The sequence below is a fragment of the Chelonia mydas genome, chromosome 2, assembly GCF_015237465.2.
Source record: "Chelonia mydas isolate rCheMyd1 chromosome 2, rCheMyd1.pri.v2, whole genome shotgun sequence".
Classification (NCBI taxonomy): domain Eukaryota; kingdom Metazoa; phylum Chordata; order Testudines; family Cheloniidae; genus Chelonia; species Chelonia mydas.
In genome coordinates, this window is record NC_057850.1 from 168,695,802 (window position 1) to 168,718,055 (window position 22,254).

A 22,254-nucleotide genomic window follows, 5' to 3' on the forward strand; every position below is an offset into this window, starting at 1 on the left:
CATGGATTGCCTAGAGGAAGACGCCAGTCTCCATACTACCGATGCCGTTCACCCGCCTGCCGGTCATCCTCTCAGTACAAGTCCCGATCGCCTGCCTCGTGGGAGCGCTCCACATTGCGTCCCCAGTTCCCATGTCGGACCTGATCTCCCATGTGAAGAACCACCCACTTATCATGGCTCACACCTGCCTGCAATTGCTAGGCCACACGGCTGCCCAGGACCAAGAATGTGCTAGCACAGAGGTGGGCAAACGACGACCCTGTGGGATCGTCTTGCCCAGCCCTTGAGCTCCTGGCCTGGGAGGCTAGCACCCAGCCCCTCCCCTCTGTCCCCGCTCCGCAGCAGCCTCAGCTCGCCATGTCGCCAGCACTCTGGGCAGTGGGGCTGCGAGGTCCCGCTGGGCAGTGCAGTGGCGGGGCTGGCTCCAGCTGCACGACGCGGCTGCCAGACATGCCGCTCAGAGCAGCATGGTAACAGGATGGGGAGCAGGGGGGTTGGATATGGGACAGAGAGTCCCAGGGGGGCAGTCAGGGGACAGGGAGCAGAGGGCAATTGGATGGGGCGGAGGTTCTGGGGGTGGGGGCGGTCAGGGGATGGGGAGCGGGGGGGTTGGATAGGCGTGGGAGTCCCAGGGGGCCTGTCAGGGGGCAGGGGTGTGGCTAGGGGGCGGGGACAAGGGACCGTGAGCGGGGGGTTGGATAGGGTTGGGGTCCCGGGGGGGGCGGTTAAGGGTCAGGGGTCCTAGGAGGGGGCAGTCGGGGACAAGGAGCAGGGGGTTGGATGGGTTGGGGATTCTGAGGGGGGGCAGTCAGAGGGTGGGAAGTGGGAGGGTGCAGGGGCCAGGCTGTTTGGGGAGGCACAGCTTTCCCCACCCCGCCCTCCATACAGTCTTGGAACCCCAATGTGGCCCTCCAGCTAAAAAGTTTGCCCACCCCTGTACTAGCAGATCACCTCAGCAGGACCTTCTCATCTTGCCACAAGTGGTCGCTCCATCCAGAGGCAGCCAGTATGATCTTCCGAAAGTGAGGAACTCCCAAAGGTGGACTTGTTCGCATCCTGCCAGATCAGGAAATGCCATGTCTTCTGTTCACTCTGGCGGATGGACAGGGGTTCCCTGTCAGATGCTTTCCTGCTTCCATGGTCGGGAGCCCTGATGTACGCCTTCCCGCCGGTACCATTGATCCACAGAGTCCTCATAAAGATCAAATGGAACAGGGTGAGGGTAATCCTGATAGCCCCCGAATGGCCTCGCCAGCATTGGTTTGGCATGCTGCTGGACATTTTGGTAGCCGCGCCTCTGGACTAGCCCTCTCTGTCCGGACTGTTAGGGGGCTTATTCCTTCACCCACTTACTTCCCTGGTCCTTCTCGCATGAACAGAGAGCAACAATACCCGAAGTCCAAAGGTGCAAACAATTCGATGTTTATTGGGGTGAGCTTCCAGCAAGCATGATTCCAGTTTCCTTCCTTAGTATCCTCCTTCCCAGCTCTGACACCACAGCGCCTTACACCTGTGTCCCTGTTCCCATTCCTGCCCTTAGCCAAACATGATTCCAATTTCCCCACCCCCATTCCCTGTTCCCATTTCCCCCTTTAGCAAAACATGATTCCAATTTCCCCACCCCCATTCCCTGTTCCCATCTCCCCCCACACCCACTCACCCACCCACTCACTTCCTGATTGACTGCAGACTATATAGTAAAACTTGAGTTCTGCTTAGCTATGCCTTAACCAATCATTTTCCTGAAATTTAACTAACAAATCCTAACATATTGTAACATGATTATGTAACCAATTATATCCCACCACCTTAATTAGTTTACACCCAGCAAAATTAATTATACAGCAGACAGAAACAATCACAGAACCAGACAGCGATTATACAGACAAACAATAGCAAAGTGGGAACTATAATGACAAAACAATACAGAAGAGAGGATTTCACATCCCAGCTATTGATAAGTGAGTTCTTGCCAGACAGGATGATATCAAACTAAGTTTCCTTTTACATTTTCTAGGCACTTCCCTTTCTCTGGAGGTGATAGGCATTATCAGGACAGGATTGTATTCCTAACAGCCCCATAGCACCTTATTTCAATGTGACTAGTTTGGAATGTGAGGATGTGACCGTTGGCTTCCCAGCTTATGGCTGCCTCTGCTGCTTAGCCAAAGGCCTTAGCCTAAGAACAGGGCCTCAGACTGTCACAGTGAGAGAAGGCCCTTACACCAGCAGACAGTGATTTTGATTCTTTCTTTTATACCTCTATAACTAGCCAAGTGATAAGAATACAGCTAAATTCTTAGAGTACAGGCCTTTACAGACAGGCCTGAATATCTATATCCTAACACGGACCTGCTGTCCCAGAACCACGGCAGTCTCCTGCACCCAAACCTGGAGGCGTTGCACTTGACAACATGGCTGCTTCATGGCTGAATGCGGAAGAGCGTGAATGCTTGAACCATGTGCAACAGGTCTTGCTGGGTAGCAGAAAGCCCTCCACTAGAGCGACTTACTGGGCGAAGTGGAAAAGATTCACATGCTGGGCTACAGATCAGTGCAACCGGGCCGAGCAGGCCTCGCTGCAGGTGATTCTGAATTATCCTCAAACTTCAGGCCTTGTTCCTGTCGTCTATCTGGGTCCACCTGGTTGCTATTTCGGCTTTCCACACATCCCTCCCTCCTGTTCTAAGGAAGATCGGTCTTCGCGCACGACGTGACGGCCTGGTTCTTGAAAGGTCGGAGCATCTTTACCGTCATGTCCGGAATCCTGTCTCTCCCCTGGGATTTGAATTTCATGCTGTTGAGGCTTATGGGGCCTCCCTTCGAACCTCTGGCTTCCTGCTCTCTTCTCCTTCTCTCCTGGAAGGTTGTGTTCCTGGTGGTGGTTACGTCCTCCCGCAGAGTGTCTGAGGTCAGAGCACTTACATCAGAACCACCCTATATGGTGTTCTACAAAGATAAGATCCAGTTGCAGCTGCACCCAGCATTCCTGCCTCAGGTAGTTTCCCAGTTTCATACTGGCCAGGACTTTTTCTTTCTGAAACCCCATAAATCTGAAGAGGAGCGCAGGTTACACGCTCTGGACATCCAGAGGGCACTGGCCTTCTATATCGATAGGATACGGCCGTTCCATAAATCAACGCAGCTGTTTATTGTGGTGGCAGACAGGATGAAAGGTTGCCCAGGATGAAAGGTTGCTCAAAGGATTTAATCCTGGATCACAGCCTGCATCCGATACTGCTACGAGCCAGCGAGTGTCTCCCCACCGGCGATAGTCAAAGCGCACTCAACTGGAGCGCAAGCGTCATCAGCGGCTTTCTTAGCCTAGGTGCCGATCCAAGAGAGCTGCTATCTGGTCGTCTGTCCACACGTTGACATCCCATTATGCACTGACCCAGCAGGCTTGGGATGATGCTGGCTTCGGCAGGGCAGTGCTGCAAAACCGTGAACTTTGAGCCCACCTCCATTGGCACTGCTTGTGAGTCACCTAGCATGGAATCGACATGAGCAAGCACTCGAAGAGAAAAAATGGTTACCTAGCTTTCATAACTGTTCTTCAAGATGTGTTGCTTATATCTATTTCATTACTTGCCCTCCTGCCCCTCTGTCGGAGTTGCCAGCAAGAAGGAACCGAGGGTGTACGGTCGGTGGTGCCTGATATACCGGCACATGAGCACGGCACTCAAGGGGGCCCCACTGCCAACCCTATGGATACCGCTAAGGCAAAAATCTCCGACAACCGCGCACACTGGCATGTGCATACCTAGAATGGAATGGACATGAGCAACACATCTCGAAGACCAACAGGAAAGGTAAGTAACCAGTTTTGGGGCAGGGTATGGTCTTGACCTAACACAGTACAGACGCTTCCCGGTTTACACAAGACCCGACGTACACAACTTCGCACTTACGGAAAAAGTTCCATGAACCAGAAATAGGATTTTCGAGTTGCGGGAATTGTTGTGTAACGTATGGGTATATGTTTCCAACTTAAGCAAAATTTGAGTTATGCAAGGCTTTCCGGAACGGAACGATTCTGTAAGTCAGGGGGTGTCTGTAGCTGTTTCCTGTTGAATTTCTGTATTCTCGTATGGCAGTCATGCTGTGGGGGAATGTAATCAGGATGGGGGAGTAAAAAGCAGATGCCTCTGTGATCCGAAAGGTTTCCCAGACCTTTAGCAACTTAAGGAAGAATTTTGAAGGGACTGTGTGAATTGGACTCTACCATAATGAATGCTGACAGAGGAGAGAAGCCTCTCCTTGACAGTCCCAAGTCAGCAACTAAAGTGAGGGTAGGGCCCATTGGAGTAGTAATTGAAGGTTTGACCTGAGGAAAGATTACTTGAAAGTAAGTATATTAAAAAGTTAGGCCTAGTTCTTGTCTATCCTACTTCTTGAGGCCACGCAGAGGGATTGCTTTGCCCTATATTTATGGCAACTCCTCTAGTTTGTGATTTAAGATGAGGGAGATAGTCCAGCACAGTGAGTTGTGGGAGGCAAGGAGCCAGTCAATACACATGAACTGCCCAACCCACATTCATGTCTGCAATGGGAATTTTACTTTCTTTGGGCTGCAGGTAAAGCAGCCCACTACTTAGTTGAAAAATGTAACTTTGCACGCTTTGTGCTCCCAGAAAGCAAAGACTTTTTCATTTACATTGGGCCACTTTATTGCAAATCCAGAGTGGTCCAGCTTCAGATCCAGCAGAACTGATGCATTTTTGCTGCATAAGTTAACAAGGTGGAGACCACAGACAGGGTCTTGCTGGTCTCTACACGCTCCTGAGCTCTGTTTCTGAAGGTCTCCCTGTACCCTGCCATGTAGATCGTGCTACCATTTTGTGAACTATATGCTTATTTTACCCATCAGCTAGTAATAATGTAACTGATGGATAAAATAAGCACCTTTCATAAATATTTTCCTCGAATGTGGCTTGCAAAGGCCTTAGCCTTGTGACACTGCTTAGCAAAAATTGCAGATAATCTTGGAGTTCATGCTCTTGCTAAGCAGAAATTGGTACAGGTCTTACTGATCTTAAAATACACACATGGATGGATATAATAATCTTTATATAGAGAGCCCTGCAAATCCACGGAGCATTTTTGTGGATAGTGGAGCGGATGCAGATACAACAGCACAGGGCTCTATGGATCTGGAGTGGAGACAGAGACTCATTCACACAGGGCCGAGCCAAGCTGAGCCGTGCCTGACCAAGTCCCAAACCACTTTGGAGGAGCTTTGCCTCTTCCCAGCACCTGCTGGGTGGCTTATAAAGTGCAGCCGGGTCCCCGGTCCCCATTTGCGGCAGCAGCAGCCACTTCCCCCCACCACTGGGGCTATGAAGCCAGGAAACACGTCCAGGAAAAGGAAATCCAATTTCTGACAGAACCTGGAGTGCTTTAAATAGGGATTAAAAAGTCATCTCTCCGGGCTGGGAGCAGCAAGAAGGGAGAGTGAGAGGGGAAGGGGGAGAAAGGAAAAAAGGGAAACAGTCAGTGCCTGGCAGGGGATGGAGAGAGCATGAAGTGCCAAGGAGCCAGGCTGCCTGGCTGACGGCTTGGGGAGCAGAAGGATGAAAATGAGCCAGGGGAGAAGTAGGAAACAGGAGCCCATCCCCAGCCTCTGAGGCTGGGTCCCCGCAGGGAGGGTAGGCCCACACGTGCAGCAGGGGCTCCAAGCCTGGGCCCCATCCTGTCCCCTGGGGCGGCAGGCCCGATACCTGGCAGGTACATGTTTAGCAGCAGCGGCTGGGCTCTAGCACCGTGTCTCATGACAGTGCCTGTCCCACAGCATCCAGCTTGGGCAGTCGGGGGGGGGGGGGGGTGTGCAGCATGCTCAGGGCTGGCAGCCAGCAGCTGGAGCTGGGTGTCAGGTCAGAATTGGGGCTGTCCAGCACCTAGTCACCGTCCAGTGGCTCGCCCCCCTCCTCCACACCACCCCTTCCTCACACTGCCTCTTACCCCCTGTCCCTGCCCTTGTGCTGCCTCTTCCCTGGAAGACACACCCCTCCAGACAGCTTGCTGCTGCAGGTGAGGTTGCAGAGAGAGGTAAAAGTCAGCTAGCAGATCACGGGTTGATCCTGGCAGATGCAAATCCACATTTATATAATGTAAGAAGCTGCTTCTCTCCCTGGAAAACTGCTGCCAGTTTGGTGGTAGAAGGTGACCCAAAACAAAAGTGAATAATAGCCTTTGCCCCTTTATCAGGCTGTGCATGGAACAAGCTCACTTCCTGAGCACCTCAGCTATAAGAGAAATTGCTTAGAATAGTGGTTCCCAAATTTTCGTATGTGGAGCCTTGCTGATGTATCTCAGCTCCTACTGTAGTTACATTAAAAGCTAAAAATAATCATTCTAATATGAACAAGCTTTAATGACTAGAGATGTTGATATCTAGTGTGAATATGTGGTGTACATCATCTTGCATGGGAGATAATATGTGGCAAAGGTACAAGTACACCCCAACCTTTAAATTGGTGGAAAGGAGGTAGTAACGGAGTATGACAGTTTTCTCTTCTTTTAATCATATTGACCTTTAAAGATCCCATGGTACTTCATGCAAGTGTAAAGGAATCAACCCTGCTATCTTGGCCAGATTCCAACTTGAGTAATTACAATTCTGCCTACCTAAAATTCCCCTTGCAGGAATTTCACTTGGCTACTACATTCAGTTCCCTTCCTAAACTATTCCTGTGCATTGTTAAACAGCTGCTTTCTTCTACCCCTGGGTTTTCTTTATTCCAAAAGGAGATGATGCCTATATTTTGTTTATGAATCACTCTGGGCGAAAAAAGTACTTGCTTCATGTAAGTTGTTTCCTTCAACTGCCTTTCAAAAACACCTTTTTTAAAATGTGGATTGATGATTGAATTTCAGCTGAATTCTTAACTTAAGCTGCAGAGGAAAATGAAGAATCCTCTCTCACCTATTCTTATTTTCAATTAGTTTATGCATAAAAACAAATTTCAAACACACACACGCTACTGTCAGTTGCTGGCCTGTCCTTTAAGAGTGGTTGCATTTTACTTTGTTATTCTGTAGTAGAGATGATGGATTTATTTTTAATTTATACAGAATTACCTTTGAGATGGCACATATTGGTTCAAGAATGGTTTGGATATAAAAATTTAGGGGACAAAAGGATATATATTCTTAGAATATATTGTCCTCATTGCAATCAACAGGAAATCGAAACCTCCTTAATCGGAGAAGAAATACATGTCACTTCATTTGCTTATTTGGCAGTTTGTTCCTTAAATGCCTTTGTAAAGAGATTTTTCCTGGTGTTTATTTAAATTATTTTTTATTATTTACAGCTAACCATGTGCTAAAGTTTGGAACGCTTATCAGCACTTCAAATTCCTACGATGAATCTGGAGTTGTGACCATAGAAACAGATAAACCGTTGCTGTGGACAATGGGTATCAAAAATAAGCAAAATGCTTAAGATTACAACTGCTGACTGAAGACTTTAAACATGTTGGAAAATTTCACTCATTAACAGAAACAATTATTGTGGCAGGAATAAAAATAAAATTCTTTTTTTTTTTGGAAGAGCAGAGGGAAGGGAAAGATAGTGGAGTTTAATAAGTCAAATGAAAAATCTTTAGGAAGATAGTAGTGACAAAACTGACTGAATAACTCATTCTAGTTCTGTGCATAGGACACATGCACTTCCTAAACCAGCAGCACTGAAAGGGACTAATGGGCATAGACTGACCTACTCTTACTCCTTGCAGGGGTATGTCCATATTAGGTTTTAATATTACTGTTAAATATTACTGTGGTTAAAGAATCTCTTCTCGAGTCAAATTTTAATTGATGTATTATGTATATTTTTGACTTATACAAAATAAGTACAGCAGTATTGTAAGTAATCCTTTTGCTGTTTAATGTGACTAGAACAGGCTGATCTTCTGCCCTGCTGTTTAGTAACATAGATTTTAAGTCTACTTCACTTGAGTTAATTGCAAATTTTAAAGGAAAACAGCAATAAATACTGCTGCAGTGAAGCTCAGAATAGCAGGCTGAGTATTTCTTTTAATGCTGCTGTCTGTGCTGCCATTTTACTTCTACTTTCCAGCATTAGGTACTATTTACAAACTTCTAATTAACAGAAGTTAAGCAGCATTCAACTAATCAAGTGCTCGTAAACTATTAGTGCGCAAGCTTTTATAGATTAAAACGTTCAGACTTGTCACAACTGTATGAGCTTTGTAGGCAGAAGTTCATGCAGGTTCTTTAAACAACTGGATAAAGTTGCATTTTAATTTGGTTATCACAGCAGTCTCTTCAAATTTTACAAACGGGTATATTTTCTTTTAAAGGGTTTGTTAATTTAAGGTGGCACAGAACGCATACATCATTGAATAGATGCTAAACACAATGGTATATATCAAATTTAGTGCTAATGTTGGTGTCAAGTTGCACCATCTTGAAAAGCACTGTAAAGACAGTAGTGGAATCCAAAACTGTTTGGTAAGGAAGGATAAGGGCCCTCAGCTGATCTGTAAGTACGTCTATAATATATGTATTTCAGTTGTTGCCTCTTAAAGAGAGTGTTTAGAACAAGATCTGAAAAACTAAACTACTTTTTGTAAGTAAAACCAAAGATCACGTCAACTTAAAGACTAGAGCAAAATCTTTTCAGCTTGTTTCGTGCTTCTAACAGCATTTTACACAGGCACATTCCCTTTGTAGGGGTTCTCCACCCCTCAGATTACAAGACACAATATAGGAAAATGGAAGTAGGTTAGTATTTTTAATCTGAATAGATTTAGAGTTGATTTTTAGTACCACCTAATGCTGGGCCAAAAGTAATATGTAAAAAATTATTCTACTGCTGAAAGCAGTAAACCAAGAAAGGCAGTTCAGTCACCTTACCTCATCTTGTACAACTAGCAGCACACAGTGATAAGTTATTTACTGAGCCTAGAAAGTTCAAAGAGTCAGTAAAACAAAATGAGACCAACTCAGATATCAAGCTTGTTTTATAGCAGTAAACAAACAAGATACAGACTTATGGAATATTAGTAAACAAAAAAGCCCCCCACCCCCATTGTCCATCACTTCAAACTTCAGGTAACAGATCTTGATGAGTGTTCAGCCACCACTGTAGAACAAGAGAATTTGATCAGTGTCAAGTAAGACTGCTATCTTAAGTTACATCATCTCATTCTAACTGGAACAAAGTCCCCACTATGCCTTAAAAACAGCACAGACATTACACAGCTCCTTCTCTGAGACAGTTTTCTTAATCTGAAGATCATACCACTCTTGCTCCAAAAGGGGTAGTAAACAGATGTCAGAGGAGTCCCAAAACTTTTGCTGTAATATGCGTCCCTACTAGGGAAATGGTTGAGAACTTTTGGCAAAACAATTGCTATTTTAACCAATTACAAAGCCTTAACTGAAGTGTTTGAAACCTTCAGTATCAGTGATTTTTGTAGTGCTACTTACCAGATTGATTTAAGGTTCAATGTTCATATGCAAAAGCTTAATACACAAATTGTGGTATATTGTACAAAAGTTATGATTATGTAGAATTGGAAACACTGCTTTACTTTTAATAAAGGTATTTTTAATACTATTTATTAGCTTTGTTGGGTGCCTTCTTCCAATACAACCTCAAGACTATATGGCTCATTTATACTACATTCTCTGCAAGTGTTCAGGTCACTTGGTGAAATTTCTAAAAATTTCGTGAAAAGTTAAAAGAATGCAAAATCCAAACCAACTATCTACTGTATTATCTAAACATGCACTCATTTTTAAAAAGTCTGCATATTTATATTGTGTTTTGACAAATAAAGCTTCTATTTTCAAAGTTTCAATTATTTTGGTAATTTATTTCAAAATACCTGTCAACAATACACACAACAAAAAAAGATTCCTCCAGGAGTTAAAGAAACCCTCTGACGACCCAGTTCCTGTTGGGAGGTATTGGAGGGGGCTGTGTGGGGTCCCCAGATCCCAGACACCTGCACTCCCCTCCCTCCAAGCCCAGACATCCACACCCCACTCAGGAACATATACACCCCTCCTCCCAGAGCCCAGCTGCACGCACCCCCAATTTCTTTACTGTCCCACCATGGGACATGATGTGGTGCAACCCTGCTCTTCCTCACCCTTTGCCAGAGCTGGGTCTCCCAGGCCCTCTCCTGTCCCCAGAAGAATGAGGATCAAGCTGAGCAGCCTGGCACACCACTTACTACTGTAAGCTGTGCTCTGCTGAGTCCAGTGACCCCTAGTGGTGGCCAGCAGCTCTGCAGCCCAATTCTGCCTGGGAAACATGTAATTCTGCACAAATTCTGCATTGCACAGTGGTGCAGAATTCCCCCGGAGTATTTAAATGTTCAACATTTAGCTTCTAAACCTCTTCGGCCATCTTCTCTCATCTACAAGTGCAATGACAGTACTAAAATTTTGCAGTATATTATTTAGTAAACAAAAGATGAAGCACTAATACCTGAAAGCAAAAATCGATTTACTGAAAACTCCTAAATGTTTACAAGATACATATGAAGTTGCCGAAGTGCTCATGTACTATAGCAATGGGGGCCACATAAGTACTTGGATAAATGAATACCAAAAGTTATGTTCATTGAAATACTAAGTTTAGTTATCAGTTCAATTCTGAACACTGTGTTATTCTTGTTCGGATACTAGCATTACCCTTTTATCAGATTTACTTACACAATGATGTTGTTGATAGGGATATGGATCAATTTCACAAAGAAACCAATAAATCCCATTATCGCAAAACCTATTGCTGTTGCCATGGCAATCTTCTGGAATTCTGCAATTTAAGAAGTTATCGGTTTTAGTCCTGTAAATTTAAACCTACCACTTAAAATGCAGATTAGGTTACTACAATGACCATGGAGATTTGTGCCTTTGAAAGTTTCTCCCAATGTTAAGATAAAAGGCACTTTAGAAGTGTCTTTTAGATGGTAATGCTCAGAGACAGACAGTTATTTCATTTCTAAAAATAACCCAAGTTTTATTAATGCTAGGTTTCCAGGGATTAATACTTATAGGATTACAAAATATAGAATCATGCATTACTTAAAGCCAGATAAACTAACTTGAACTTTTAAGTCACTGACAATACTGTAAACAAAGTACTTAAGCATTCAATTTCCAAAAGAAAATAAGCGAAATCAAGTTAGTGACAATGGAAAAGATTAATTTGAGCAGACTAAACATCAGGATGTGAAGTGTCCATAGAAACCATCAAAAGGATTCTGAAATTAAGAAATTTACATTTCAGAACACTTCAGCTGTGTAGAGTGCTTCAGAAACTCACTACCATACTGCTATCACAAGTTTGACTTCAGCAAAATGTATACCAGGGGGAAAAAAAAAAACTTTCAAATTAGTTTGGTTATACGCAGAATTAAGTGCATTTCATGATTTTTCAGACAAAACTGTGCAAAACTGGTTTTCAACATAAATGCAAAACTAAGAGAATCAGTCAATGTGAAAAACAGACATCAGTATGCCTATAAACACATGAATTTCCTGTTCTTTGTGTTTCAGGCAATATCATAAGATAGAAAACTGAAGCGAAATGAGCATTATGGCCCTAGTTTTTTGCATACTTTACCTTTTCTGTCTGGCTTAGTGCATCTTTTAACAAGCCTGATGGAATCTTTTACAAATTGGCGGCTGGGCTCAACAAATTGCATTACTTGATCCATGATTGCCTGCAAGAGTGTTACATTTTAATACACAGATTGTTGCAAGAATCATTTTGAAAAATCATTTCACATCTTACATAAAGAGGCAAATCCTCCCTTTGCCCCTCTGCTGGTCTTATTTAATGTACATTAAACATTGAATGTGAAAATTGTTAACACTTTAATCACACACAAGGTCAGGATTCTAGGTTTTTTTTAAATCTACAAAGCTGTTAAAAATCCGTATTTTGTTGCAGGGTATTTTCCTTTTTCTTGTGGAATTAGATCGCCCAACATTTGACGTATTCACACTAGCTTTTATTATTTGTATTACCACACCGGCTAGGAGCCGCAGTCAGGAAGCAGGACCCTGCTGTGATTCACTACGAGGTACTCCCTGACGAAGAGGAATGACTCGTCAAGCTCTCCACGGGGGGTGTCCAGGGGGAGCTGGCAGAGGGAACGGGGCGGGAGGAGGGAATCATGGGCGCTGCCCAGGCTCAGGGCTAGGCGCGTTTGTGGCCGGGATTTTGCGGACCACCCACAACCGAGGCTTTCGCCAGACTCCCGATCTCTTTTCCCTTGACACCCGCTCCACTTACGGAGGGCGCCGGCCCCAGCCCTCCAGGCCGGCCCCAGACACGAGCGCAGCGACCCCCGGGCCCGCTGCGAGGCTCGCCGGCCCGTGACAACCCCAGGAGCAGCCGCAACGTAGGGGTGGGCGGGGGGGCAGAGACGGCGGGGCCCCCCCACTCACCGCTCCCGCCCCCCTCAGACCTACCGAGGGGGAGCCGGCGGCGAGCGCCCAGCGCGCTGCCCCGGGGACTGGCGGGGGCCCCGCACGGAAAGCGGCGGCGCTCGGCCGCCTTGGCTCCCCGCGCAAGAAGCGCCGTCCCGCCCCGTCCCCTCCCGCGCCGGCCCCCTGGCGGAGGAGCCGCTCCCGCTCTCACCTCAGGCTCCGGGACCGAACGAACCGCTCGCGCTAAGGACACGTAGCAACTGCAGACTCCACGGGCGAGGAACCGGAACGAGAAACTTGCACCGGAACTTACGCCCCCCTCTCCAGGCCGCCGTCACAGGCTCCCCGCCGGGCCCACGGCAGCCGGAGACCGCCCCCTCCCCTCCCGAAGGCATGCGCTCTGAGGCGCTGTGGCAGGCCACGCCCACTCCCTTGGGGGTGGGGAGAGGACGGGCATTGCAATCTGCGGCTGCGCAGAGGGAGAGCGTTAGGCGCTGAAGAAGGGACGGGGGGCGTGGAACGCTGGAGTGTGGTGCGCGCGGGGGGGTGTCGCGCGTGTCTCTCTCGCTTCTCTGTGTAGGTTTCAATACGGTCCATCCCCCTGCTGGTCCCCGTCGTTGTTGGGGGGGGGCTTAGCCCCCGTCCTCGTTTTTACTGACTGGTTACATTGCCATAATGGAGCGTCCCATAATAGCAGCAGCGCTGTGGTGAGCCACTGTGTTAATTGTATTGCAGGAGAGACTGTGAGCCCCATTCAGATATGAGGATCCCCGCACTGTGCAAGGTGCTGTACAAACGTAGAGCAAAAAGAGGGGCTCTCCTTCCTTCTCTGTACAGGGACTCAATGCACTTCTTGCAAGCATTACCCATCTGGTGAGCCTCTGGGCAAGAGTTTCCCATGGTGGGCTCTTCCCAATAGACAATACAGTGGAGGGGAGTCGTATAGGCAGCCAGTGGGGCAGTGGCTGTTATTTTCCTTGTTTTGACGTGTAAGGGATTTCTGCTGTTTTCAAATAACACGCAAACCCAGGGGCACCATTTTTTTTATTTGTTAGGCAAGAGGAAAATCCCCTGCCCTAATAGAGCTCAAATTTTCACATCTGGTTACCTGAACTTAGGCTTCAAAATCTGTATTAGGCACCCACACAAAAATGGACAGAATTTTCAAAAGTGCTGAGGAACCCCAGCTTCCACTGGCTTCAGTGTGATTGTCTGGGGGGGAGGGGGATGCTCAGCACTGGTAAAAATTAGACCTCTTTTATGCAGCTGTCCAAATATGTATTAGGAGCCTAACTTCAGACACCTAGGAGCCAAAAGCCCAGAGGTAAGTCAAACACATGGTGACCTGGGAGAAGGGTTAGACTCGGGGGAGCATAGGCCATTAGAGCAGGGACAAAGGAGAGCCAAGAGGAAACGGGGGAAATGAAATCAGTATCTTACATGTGTGTATACTAAAGCAAGAAATATGGGGAATAAACAGGAAGAACTCGAAATACTTGTGAATAAACACAACTATGACATAGTTGGCATCACAGAGACTTGGTGGGATAATACACGACTGGAATATTGATATAGACGGGTACAGCTTGCTGAGGAAGGACAGGCAGGGAAAACAGGGAAGAGCTGATGCCTTGAACATCAAAGATGTATACACTTGGACTGAGGTTGAGATGGAAGTAGGATACACGCTTGCTGAAAGTCTCTGGGTAAGGAGACAAGGGGTAAAAAAGCAAGGGTGATGTTCTGCAAGTTCTTAGAATGCATTGGAGATGATTTTTTATTTCAGAAGGTGGAGAAAGCTACTAGGGGAGAGGCTGTTTTATTCTTATTTTGACAAATAGGGAGGAACTGGATGAGCATTTAAAAGTGGAAGGCAGCTTGGGTGAAAGTGAGCATGAAATGACAGAGTTCATGATTCTAAGGAATGGTAGGAGGGAAAACAGCAGAATAAAGATAATGGATTTCAAGAAGGCAGATTTTAGCAAACTCAGGGAGTTGGTAGGTATGATCCCATGGGAAGCAAGACTAAGGGGAAAAACAGTTCAAGAGAGCAGTTTTTCAAAGAGACAAGGCACAAGAGGAAACTATTAAAGGTACAAGAGGAAACTATCCCATTGTATAGGAGAGATAGGAAGAGATGACCTTGGCGTAACCAGGAGATCTTCAATGATCTGAAACTCAAAAGAGTCCTACAAAAAGTGGAAACTAGGTCAAATTATGAAAAATAATACAAACATCCTGGAATATAAGCAACATGAACGTGTAGGGACAAAATTAAAAGGACCAAAGCACAAAACGAAATTAAACTAGCTAGAGACGTAAAGGGGAACAGGAAAACATCCTACAAATACATTAGAAGCAGGAGGAAGACCAAGGACAAGGAAGTCCCATTACTCAATGATGGGGGAAAGATAATAACAGAAAATGTGGAAATGGAACAAACTTTTTTGTTTCAGTTTTCACCAAGAAGGTTAGTAGCTATCGGACATCTAACATGGAACGACAGTGAAAATGTGTAGGATCTGAGGCTAAAATAGGGAAAGAACAAGTTAAAAATTACTTAGACAAATTGGATGTCTTCAAGTTGGCAGCACCTGATGAAATACATCCTAGATTACTCAAGGAGCTGTCTGAGAAGATATGAGCCATTAGTGATAATCTTCGAAAACTTATGGAAGACTGGAGAGATTCCAGAGGACTGGAAGAGGGCAAATATAGTGCCCGTCTATAAAAAATGGGAATAAGGGCAACCTGAGGAATTACAGATCAGTCAGCTTAATTTCAGTGCACGGAAAGATAATGGAACAAATAATCCGTCAATTTGCAAATACCTAGAAGATTATAAGGTGATAAGTAACAGTCTTTTTTTTTTTTTTGAAGCAGAAAAGAATTTTATTTGCATAACACTTACAAAAATCACCAAAAAGGAAAAAACAAAACTATGCAACAAAACAAAAGCAAACGCAAGGTATACCACAGCAGCCTTCAGGAGGGAGAAGTGTTCAGGCTAGCCTGGGCCCAGAGCGGGGGGGCTTCCTCGACACTCATGGTCTTCCACCCTCCTGAGTTACCTGGTGGCTTAGAGCGGGGGGGCTTCCTCGACTCTCGTGGTCTTCCACCCCCTCGAGTTAGCTAGTGCCATGCCCAGTGTCACCGATTATTCCTCTCTTGAGAGTGCCCGACAAGATGGGCACGGCTGCGGGGTGGGCAGTTGGGGGGGAGGGGGGATGTACACCCACGTGTGATAGGACCCTTCCTAGGTGACGGTGATGATGGTATCCATAGCGGCAATGGCTAGGGCTGGGGTCTCTCACGCTTCCCCTCAATCAAAGGGTCAGATGGAGGGAACCGGACAGGGTCACTGAGCAGAGAACCTCGGACAGCGCCCACCGCTCCTCGAAGGCGTCAAGGGAGTCGGTGGACGCTGCCCAGAGGAACTCCGCCCAGATACGTGAATGTACTGAGGATCGGAAAACGGCCCTACAGTCGCAGGACGCTTCATTAACCAACCTCCTCTCTCTGGTTTTATAGATGGCTGTTTTAGCTAGGGCTAGGAGGAGGTTAACCAGGAGATCCTGCGACTTTGTGGGGCCATGGATGGGGAGTGTGTAAATAAAAAGGTGAGGGGAAAAGTGCAGCCAAAAGCATAATAAAATATTCGTGAGGAGCTGGAAAAGGGGCTGCAGCCTGGCACACTCTAAATATACGTGTGCCAGGGTTTCCCTCACGTTGCAAAAAGGGGAAGTATCCGGGATGGGGGTGAACCGCGTCAAAAACACGCCTGTGCTCACAGCTCTGTGAAGGAGCCGCCAACTAATGTCCCCGACGGGCCTCGGGACCAAGGTGGAATACAGGCTGGCCCACCGGAAGTAACAGTCAACATGGATTTGTCAAGATCATGTCAGGCCAACCTGTTATAGGATGTTGTGTAGTAACAAGATAGATGGGCTCATAACTATTCTAATTCAGGGCTAGTCTACACTGGCAAAGCTTTAACGTGGCTTGTGTGGTTGCTCTCCCAGCGCTCTAAAATAACCCACCTCCACGAGGGGCGTGGCTTCCAGCACTGGTGCACTGTCTACACTGGTGTTAACATTGCTGAAATTTGTGCTCAAGGGGATGTTTTTTCACACCCCTGAGCGAGAAAGTTGCAGCACTGTAAATTGCCAGTGTAGACAAGCCCTTAGTTGTTTAGCAGGACCTCCACCCCATAGACAGGTGCTGAAGGGGTAAAAGATCCTATCATCTGGTGTTGCTTAAAATAAAATAGATCATGATAAAGGTGTAAAGCAGGTAAGTAATTTATTGAAGGGTAAGATACAGTAGTGGGAGAGGGGGAAGCAACATATATAAAACAGATCAAACTGAATATATAACAGCTCGGTGGTTTATATTCCAAGGCAGGCTTGAAGCCCAGACCCTACCGATTACCATAACAGACTACGGGCATGTGAATAACAATTAATGTTACTTTCAGATGAATGACACCGAAACACAAAACGGACAGCGTGTCAACTCAGTCTGTCTCAGCTTCAGCGGGAAGGATCCAGACCTTCTGTTGTGATGTTGGAAGCTCACAGGAGGAACTCAGATATGCTGTTACTCAGGTAAACTCTGACTCCTTGGATCTGTTGATCTTGCCTCTTGAAGACTGCGCAGATAGAACTGACATGGGCTGCCTCCAGGGTGGACAGCACCAGTGACTGGCTCACTGGGTTTATATATATCCTTCTGTCTCTGGACAGATTAGTTTAGGGTCAGGTAGTACTTTCTCACCTTTGTGGTTGCGAGGTAGATTAAGCTTCTGCAGCAACCAATCAGGAAATTACGCCTCAGAAAGAGCGCCAAACTAACTGGGGAAGAAGGACACAAATATGGAGTTCCAACTACAACTTACGAAATTCAAGATGGCAATTTCAATAAAATCACAAAATAACATATAAAAACAGTTCTAATAGTACATCAAACAAATACAGCTTACAATCCTAATAGCTTTCTTTGACTGGGTAACAAGCCTTGTGGATACAGGGGAAGCAGGTATATCTTGACTTTAGTAAGATATACCACGTAGTAAGGCATTTGTCCTCGGAGGACTGGACAAGAAGCAATTGGCTTAAATTGCAGCAAGGGAGGGTTAGGCTGGGCATTAGGAAAAATGTCCTAACTGTCAGGGTAGTTAACCACTGGAATAATTTCCTAGGGTGGTTGTGAAATCTCCATCCTTTGAGGTTTTTAAGAACAAGTTAGACAAACACCTGTCAGAAATGGTCTAGTTATTACTTAGTCCTGTGATAAGTGCAGGGGACTGAACTAGATGACCTGTCGAGGTCCCTTCCAGTCCTACACTTCTAAGATTCATCAGTATTGCCAATCGCAAACATTCAAAGTTCAGTAATTGGGACTACCAAAATCATTAGACTAGCTAAAAATTCATGAGATTTTAAGACAACTGTATGGGAACCTTTTCCTTTTGCCTTCTGGTTTTTGAGCTTTAGAGAATTGTACTCACTCTTCTACTTTTCATCCTTTCCTTCCTTCCCCTTCATGCCACAAAAACATGCTCCCTCCCCCTCTCTTCCTAACCCCCTGTGCTTTCCTACAGTCTTGTTTCACTACTGCACTGATGCAGGGGAGATGGAAGAAGTACAGAGGCCAGCAGACAGGTGAGTAGCTAGATGCATATGGTGATGGTGTGGCTGAGTTGTCTATAAGCTTGCCCCTCAAAACACTGCCCGGAGTCAGATGGGGTCTAGTCTCTGACTCCCTGTTTGTGAAGAGGGGTGACTCAAAGTCTCATCTGGATGAGGGAGATCACAGAGAACTCCGAGGGAGGAATTGTCCTTGAGGTGCATATTTCTTCAGTCTTTATGCTGGAAATTTGCACTGAGAAAGCTGTCCAGAGTTAGGGAGGGGTGGCATTTGTAAACTTAGATAAAATACTGTTTTTGTAAAAATCAGTCAAGCCCTGGGAAGTGGGTCATTCTTGATTTTCAAGGACATATAGCCACACTATTCAAGGAGCTGTTTAGTTTCAGAGTAGGAGTGGATGGCATGCTTGTAGCACAGGAACAAAGTGGTGTCTGCAGTGAAGTGTTTGCAGTTCGTGTTCATGACATGAATAAGTCTGTTTTCGAAGTCTTTGATTCTACCCTTGAACATCTAACCTGAAATCATTATGTGCAATTATGGGTTGTACCATGTCACCTTCTAAAATCAAGGTCCTGAGTTCTTACAGAGCAGAATAGATGAATAGTGATTTGCTGCAAGTCACTTAACTTCTTTAATTTCTGTAAATGGAAATGATAAAACCTATGATAGTGATGTATGGATGGAAAGCACATAAAGCTGTTAAGCATTGTGAATACTTATTATCTTTGTTTCTGCACTCTCAGCTTTGTAGAATACCTTCTGTTTGGTGTTGAGAAGTGCCATAAATTCAGACCTGGATCCTGGAACATGCTCAGTTCAAGATTTCTCTTAGAAGTGCATTCAACTCCCATTGATTCAGTGTTGCGGGTTCTCTGCACCTCAGAGTGGGAGGTCTCAAGTTTGTATTACAAAGACCATTTTGGTTTGGAAGACATTTTTGGCCTGGCACAATAATTTAGTTTTATTTTATGTGGGCTTATCTTGTGAGATTTTATCTGCTTAGCTCACTGATTCACTCTTTTATAGGTCTGATACTGCTGTTGTTTCACAGCCTGGAATACTATGGCTGAAACATATTATAAAATTAAATGTATTATTGACCTGCTGTATTTCTTTTTCTTTGTTCAAATTACCTGTATAGTCTCCAGGCTGAATTTCTATACTATGCCTTACTTGGGGCAAGAGCTATTGAGGAGCTAACTCAGGAAAGCAGCTGTATTTAGGAAGGGCACATAAGCACCTGCTTAAGGCCCCTTTAAAGTAATGAGGCTTATGCATGTACATTACTTTAAGCACATGCTTGAATGCCCTTCATGAAGAGGGATGCTTTCCTGAATCAGGACCTAACTGAAGCTTCTGCTTTCTTGTCTCCGGACCCTCGTGTGGAATGCAGCAATCTGCCTTTTGAATTTGGTAGATCTCTGTCAGCTTGCACAGGCTATCTAGTCAGGTCAAGGTAAGGGGGGGCAATGCGGTCCAGTGGACAGAGCACTAAATTTGGAGTTAGAAGGCCTGGATTCTCTTTGTGTGCACCAAGTGCTCTCTCTCTCCTCCTTCCATCCACTTTCATGAATATTTCCAGTGACAGTCCCTTCCTTTCTTGTCCTTGACCAGTTATTCCATGAATTAGGCTTTAAGGTTTTCAGGGCAAGGATCTTATCTGTTTGTGTATTTATGAAGAGCCAGCTACAAACATTGTAGCGGGTTTGAAAAATTCTACCTGCCCTGGATGACCACTTTTTTGTGACTAAAATATTACTACTCCACCCCAAATTCTCTTAATTTTACTTGTCATCATGATGGGGATGGGGCAAGTAAGTTTTGTGCCTGTACTTGTAAATTTTCATGAGTTTTACAAGGATGAATTTGTGGCAGTAGATAGGTAATAAATAATAACTCTCAGCAGAGATAAACATTTATTATCCTATAGTGTAATATGCTAATGTCGATTTGGTTCTGGATATTCATTGTTTATAAGCGGCAGCCCTGTCTTATATTTTATGTCTCTTCATACATTTTTAGGATGAGAAAATTCTTTCTGGAGTATTTTTATTTTAGCTTTCTTTTGGCAGTGTCTGTTTCTTGCTAGGTCTTTGGACCCTTGCCTTATTTTAATTTAATGGTATTTTAGGCTTTTGTGCAGAACCCAGCTATATGGTGATGGGTATTATGGTAAAAAAAAAACCCAAGAGAATAAATCTATACCTCTTGCCCTCCTGCCCTCCAACCCCTTCTCTTCAGCATCCCCTCTCCCTACACTTGTCTTTCTGTTTAGCTAATCCCCTCCTAATTAAACTCCACCAGAAACAAATCATGGAACTAACATTTGCCACCATTACATTGTTTTCAAGGCTTGTATGTTATACGCCTTTCCCATATCCATTATCCATTTAGTCTGTTTAGATAGTAAGCTCTTTGTGGCAGGGACTGTTTGCTATTCTGTGTTTGTGCAGTGCCTAGCACAATAGGGCCCCATTCTTGGTTGGTCCCTAGGTATTACAGAAATAAACATTATCATTATTAATAATAAATAGAATGGTGCGGTTCTTCCATCTTATATATTTTAGGCAATGCTTTTAAGCCCCAAAGAGACTGCATTGGAAAGCAAGCTGTATAAATATCTTAACACCATGACTGATATATATGACTCCATTCAGAGCTTTGATGGGGCTAGAATGGTCTTGCAAAGATGTTATGAACTGTAGGGAGTTAAACCCATTCACACAACAACTATAATAAAAGGAGTACTTGTGGCACTTTAGAGACTAACAAATTTATTTGAGCATAAGCTTTCGTGAGCTACAGCTCACTTCATTGGATGCATGCAGTGGAAAACACAGTGGGGAGATTTATATACATAGAGAACATGAAACAATGGGTGTTACCATACACACTGTAACCAGAGTGATCACTTAAGGTGAGCTATTACCAGCAGGAGGGGTGGGGGGGGGAACCTTTTGTAGGGATAATCAAGATGGGCCATTTCCAGCAGTTGTCAAGAACGTCTGAGGAACCGTGGGAGGGGGGGAATAAACATGGGGAAATAGTTTTACTTTGTGTAATGATCCATCCACTCCCAGTCTCTATTCAAGCCTAAGTTAATTGTATCCAGTTTGCAAATTAATTCCAATTCAGCAGTCTCTCCTTGGAGTCTGTTTTTGCAGTTTTTTTGTTGAAGTATTGCCACTTTTAGGTCTGTAATCGAGTGACCAGAGAGATTGAAGTGTTCTCCAACTGGTTTTTGAATGTTATAACTCTTGACGTCTGATTTGTGTCCATTTATTCTTTTATGGAGAGACTGTCCAGTTTGACCAGCGTACGTGGCAGAGGGGCATTGCTGGCACATGATGACATATATCACATTGGTAGATGTGCAGATGAACAAGCCTCTGATAGTGTGGCTGATGTGATTAGACCCTATGATGGTGTCCCCTGAATAGATATGTGGACACAGCTGGCACCAGGCTTTGTTGCAAGGATAAGTTCCTGGGTTAGTGTTTTTGGTGTGTGGTTGCTGGTGAGTATTTGCTTCAGGTTGGGGGGCTGTCTGTAAGCAAGGACTGGCCTGTCTCCCAAGATCTGTGAGAGTGATGGGTCGTCCTTCAGGATAGGTTGTAGATCCTTGATGATGCGTTGGAGAGGTTTTAGTTGGGGGCTGAAGGTGATGGCTAGTGGCGTTCTGTTATTTTCTTTGTTGGGCCTGTTCTGTAGTAGGTGACTTCTGGCTACTCTTCTGGCTCTGTCAATCTGTTTCTTCACTTCAGCAGGTGGGTATTGTAGTTGTAAGAATGCTCTATCAAGCATTCGATGAAGTGAGCTGTAACTCACGGAAGCTTATGCTCAAATAAATTTGTTAGTCTCTAAGGTGCCACAAGTCCTCCTTTTCTTTAAAAGAGAGTTGAGGGTTTTTTTGAGAAGGCAGGAGTGGGTGAGTACAGTCGAAAGGGGCAGATTTTCAGAACTGAAAAGTGAAGCGGTCAAATTATCCATAATATGAGCTGTAGCACAAACTTCCCATTGCTGCTCCACTGATTTGCCTCATCCTTGATTGGGATCAAAGGGTTATCGGCTTTCACTGCCATCCAGGCCTGGTGTTCTATGCTGAAACTTCTAGCAAGGATGACACTGTCAGCTGAGATGGTTTTTAGATGTGGGCACTTATCCACTAGAATTAGACTAAGACCA

The 22,254-nt window shown here is 45.1% G+C and overlaps 2 protein-coding genes and 1 long non-coding RNA gene across 13 annotated transcripts in view; 2 read left to right on the forward strand and 1 right to left on the reverse strand.

Annotated features, from left to right (window-relative positions):
* Positions 1-9,591, forward strand: part of TPK1 (thiamin pyrophosphokinase 1) — a 491,137-nt gene extending 481,546 nt beyond the window's left edge. For all 10 annotated transcript variants that reach the window (XM_027821805.3, XM_027821803.3, XM_043540516.1 and 7 more), the window contains one exon: positions 7,317-9,591. In XM_027821805.3, the coding sequence (XP_027677606.2) occupies positions 7,317-7,447 (131 nt within the window). In that variant the 3' untranslated portion in view covers positions 7,448-9,591. The remainder of the gene's footprint in view (positions 1-7,316) is intronic.
* SEC61G (SEC61 translocon subunit gamma) lies at positions 8,973-12,976 on the reverse strand. The gene is made up of 4 exons (XM_007059361.4): positions 12,632-12,976; positions 11,609-11,708; positions 10,696-10,798; positions 8,973-9,112 (listed from the first exon to the last, which is right to left on the reverse strand). The coding sequence occupies exons 2-4, from the start codon at positions 11,700-11,702 to the stop codon at positions 9,103-9,105; spliced, it is 207 nt and encodes a 68-aa protein (XP_007059423.2). The 5' UTR covers positions 11,703-11,708; positions 12,632-12,976; the 3' UTR covers positions 8,973-9,102.
* LOC119565349 lies at positions 12,977-19,210 on the forward strand. 2 transcript variants are annotated; one of them, XR_006288837.1, is made up of 4 exons: positions 12,977-13,127; positions 13,687-13,744; positions 16,898-17,027; positions 18,023-19,210. It is a non-coding gene; the product is annotated as an uncharacterized LOC119565349 (long non-coding RNA). The 2 variants fall into 2 exon arrangements; XR_006288836.1 differs by lacking the exon at positions 13,687-13,744.
* The last annotated feature ends 3,044 nt before the right edge of the window (positions 19,211-22,254 follow it).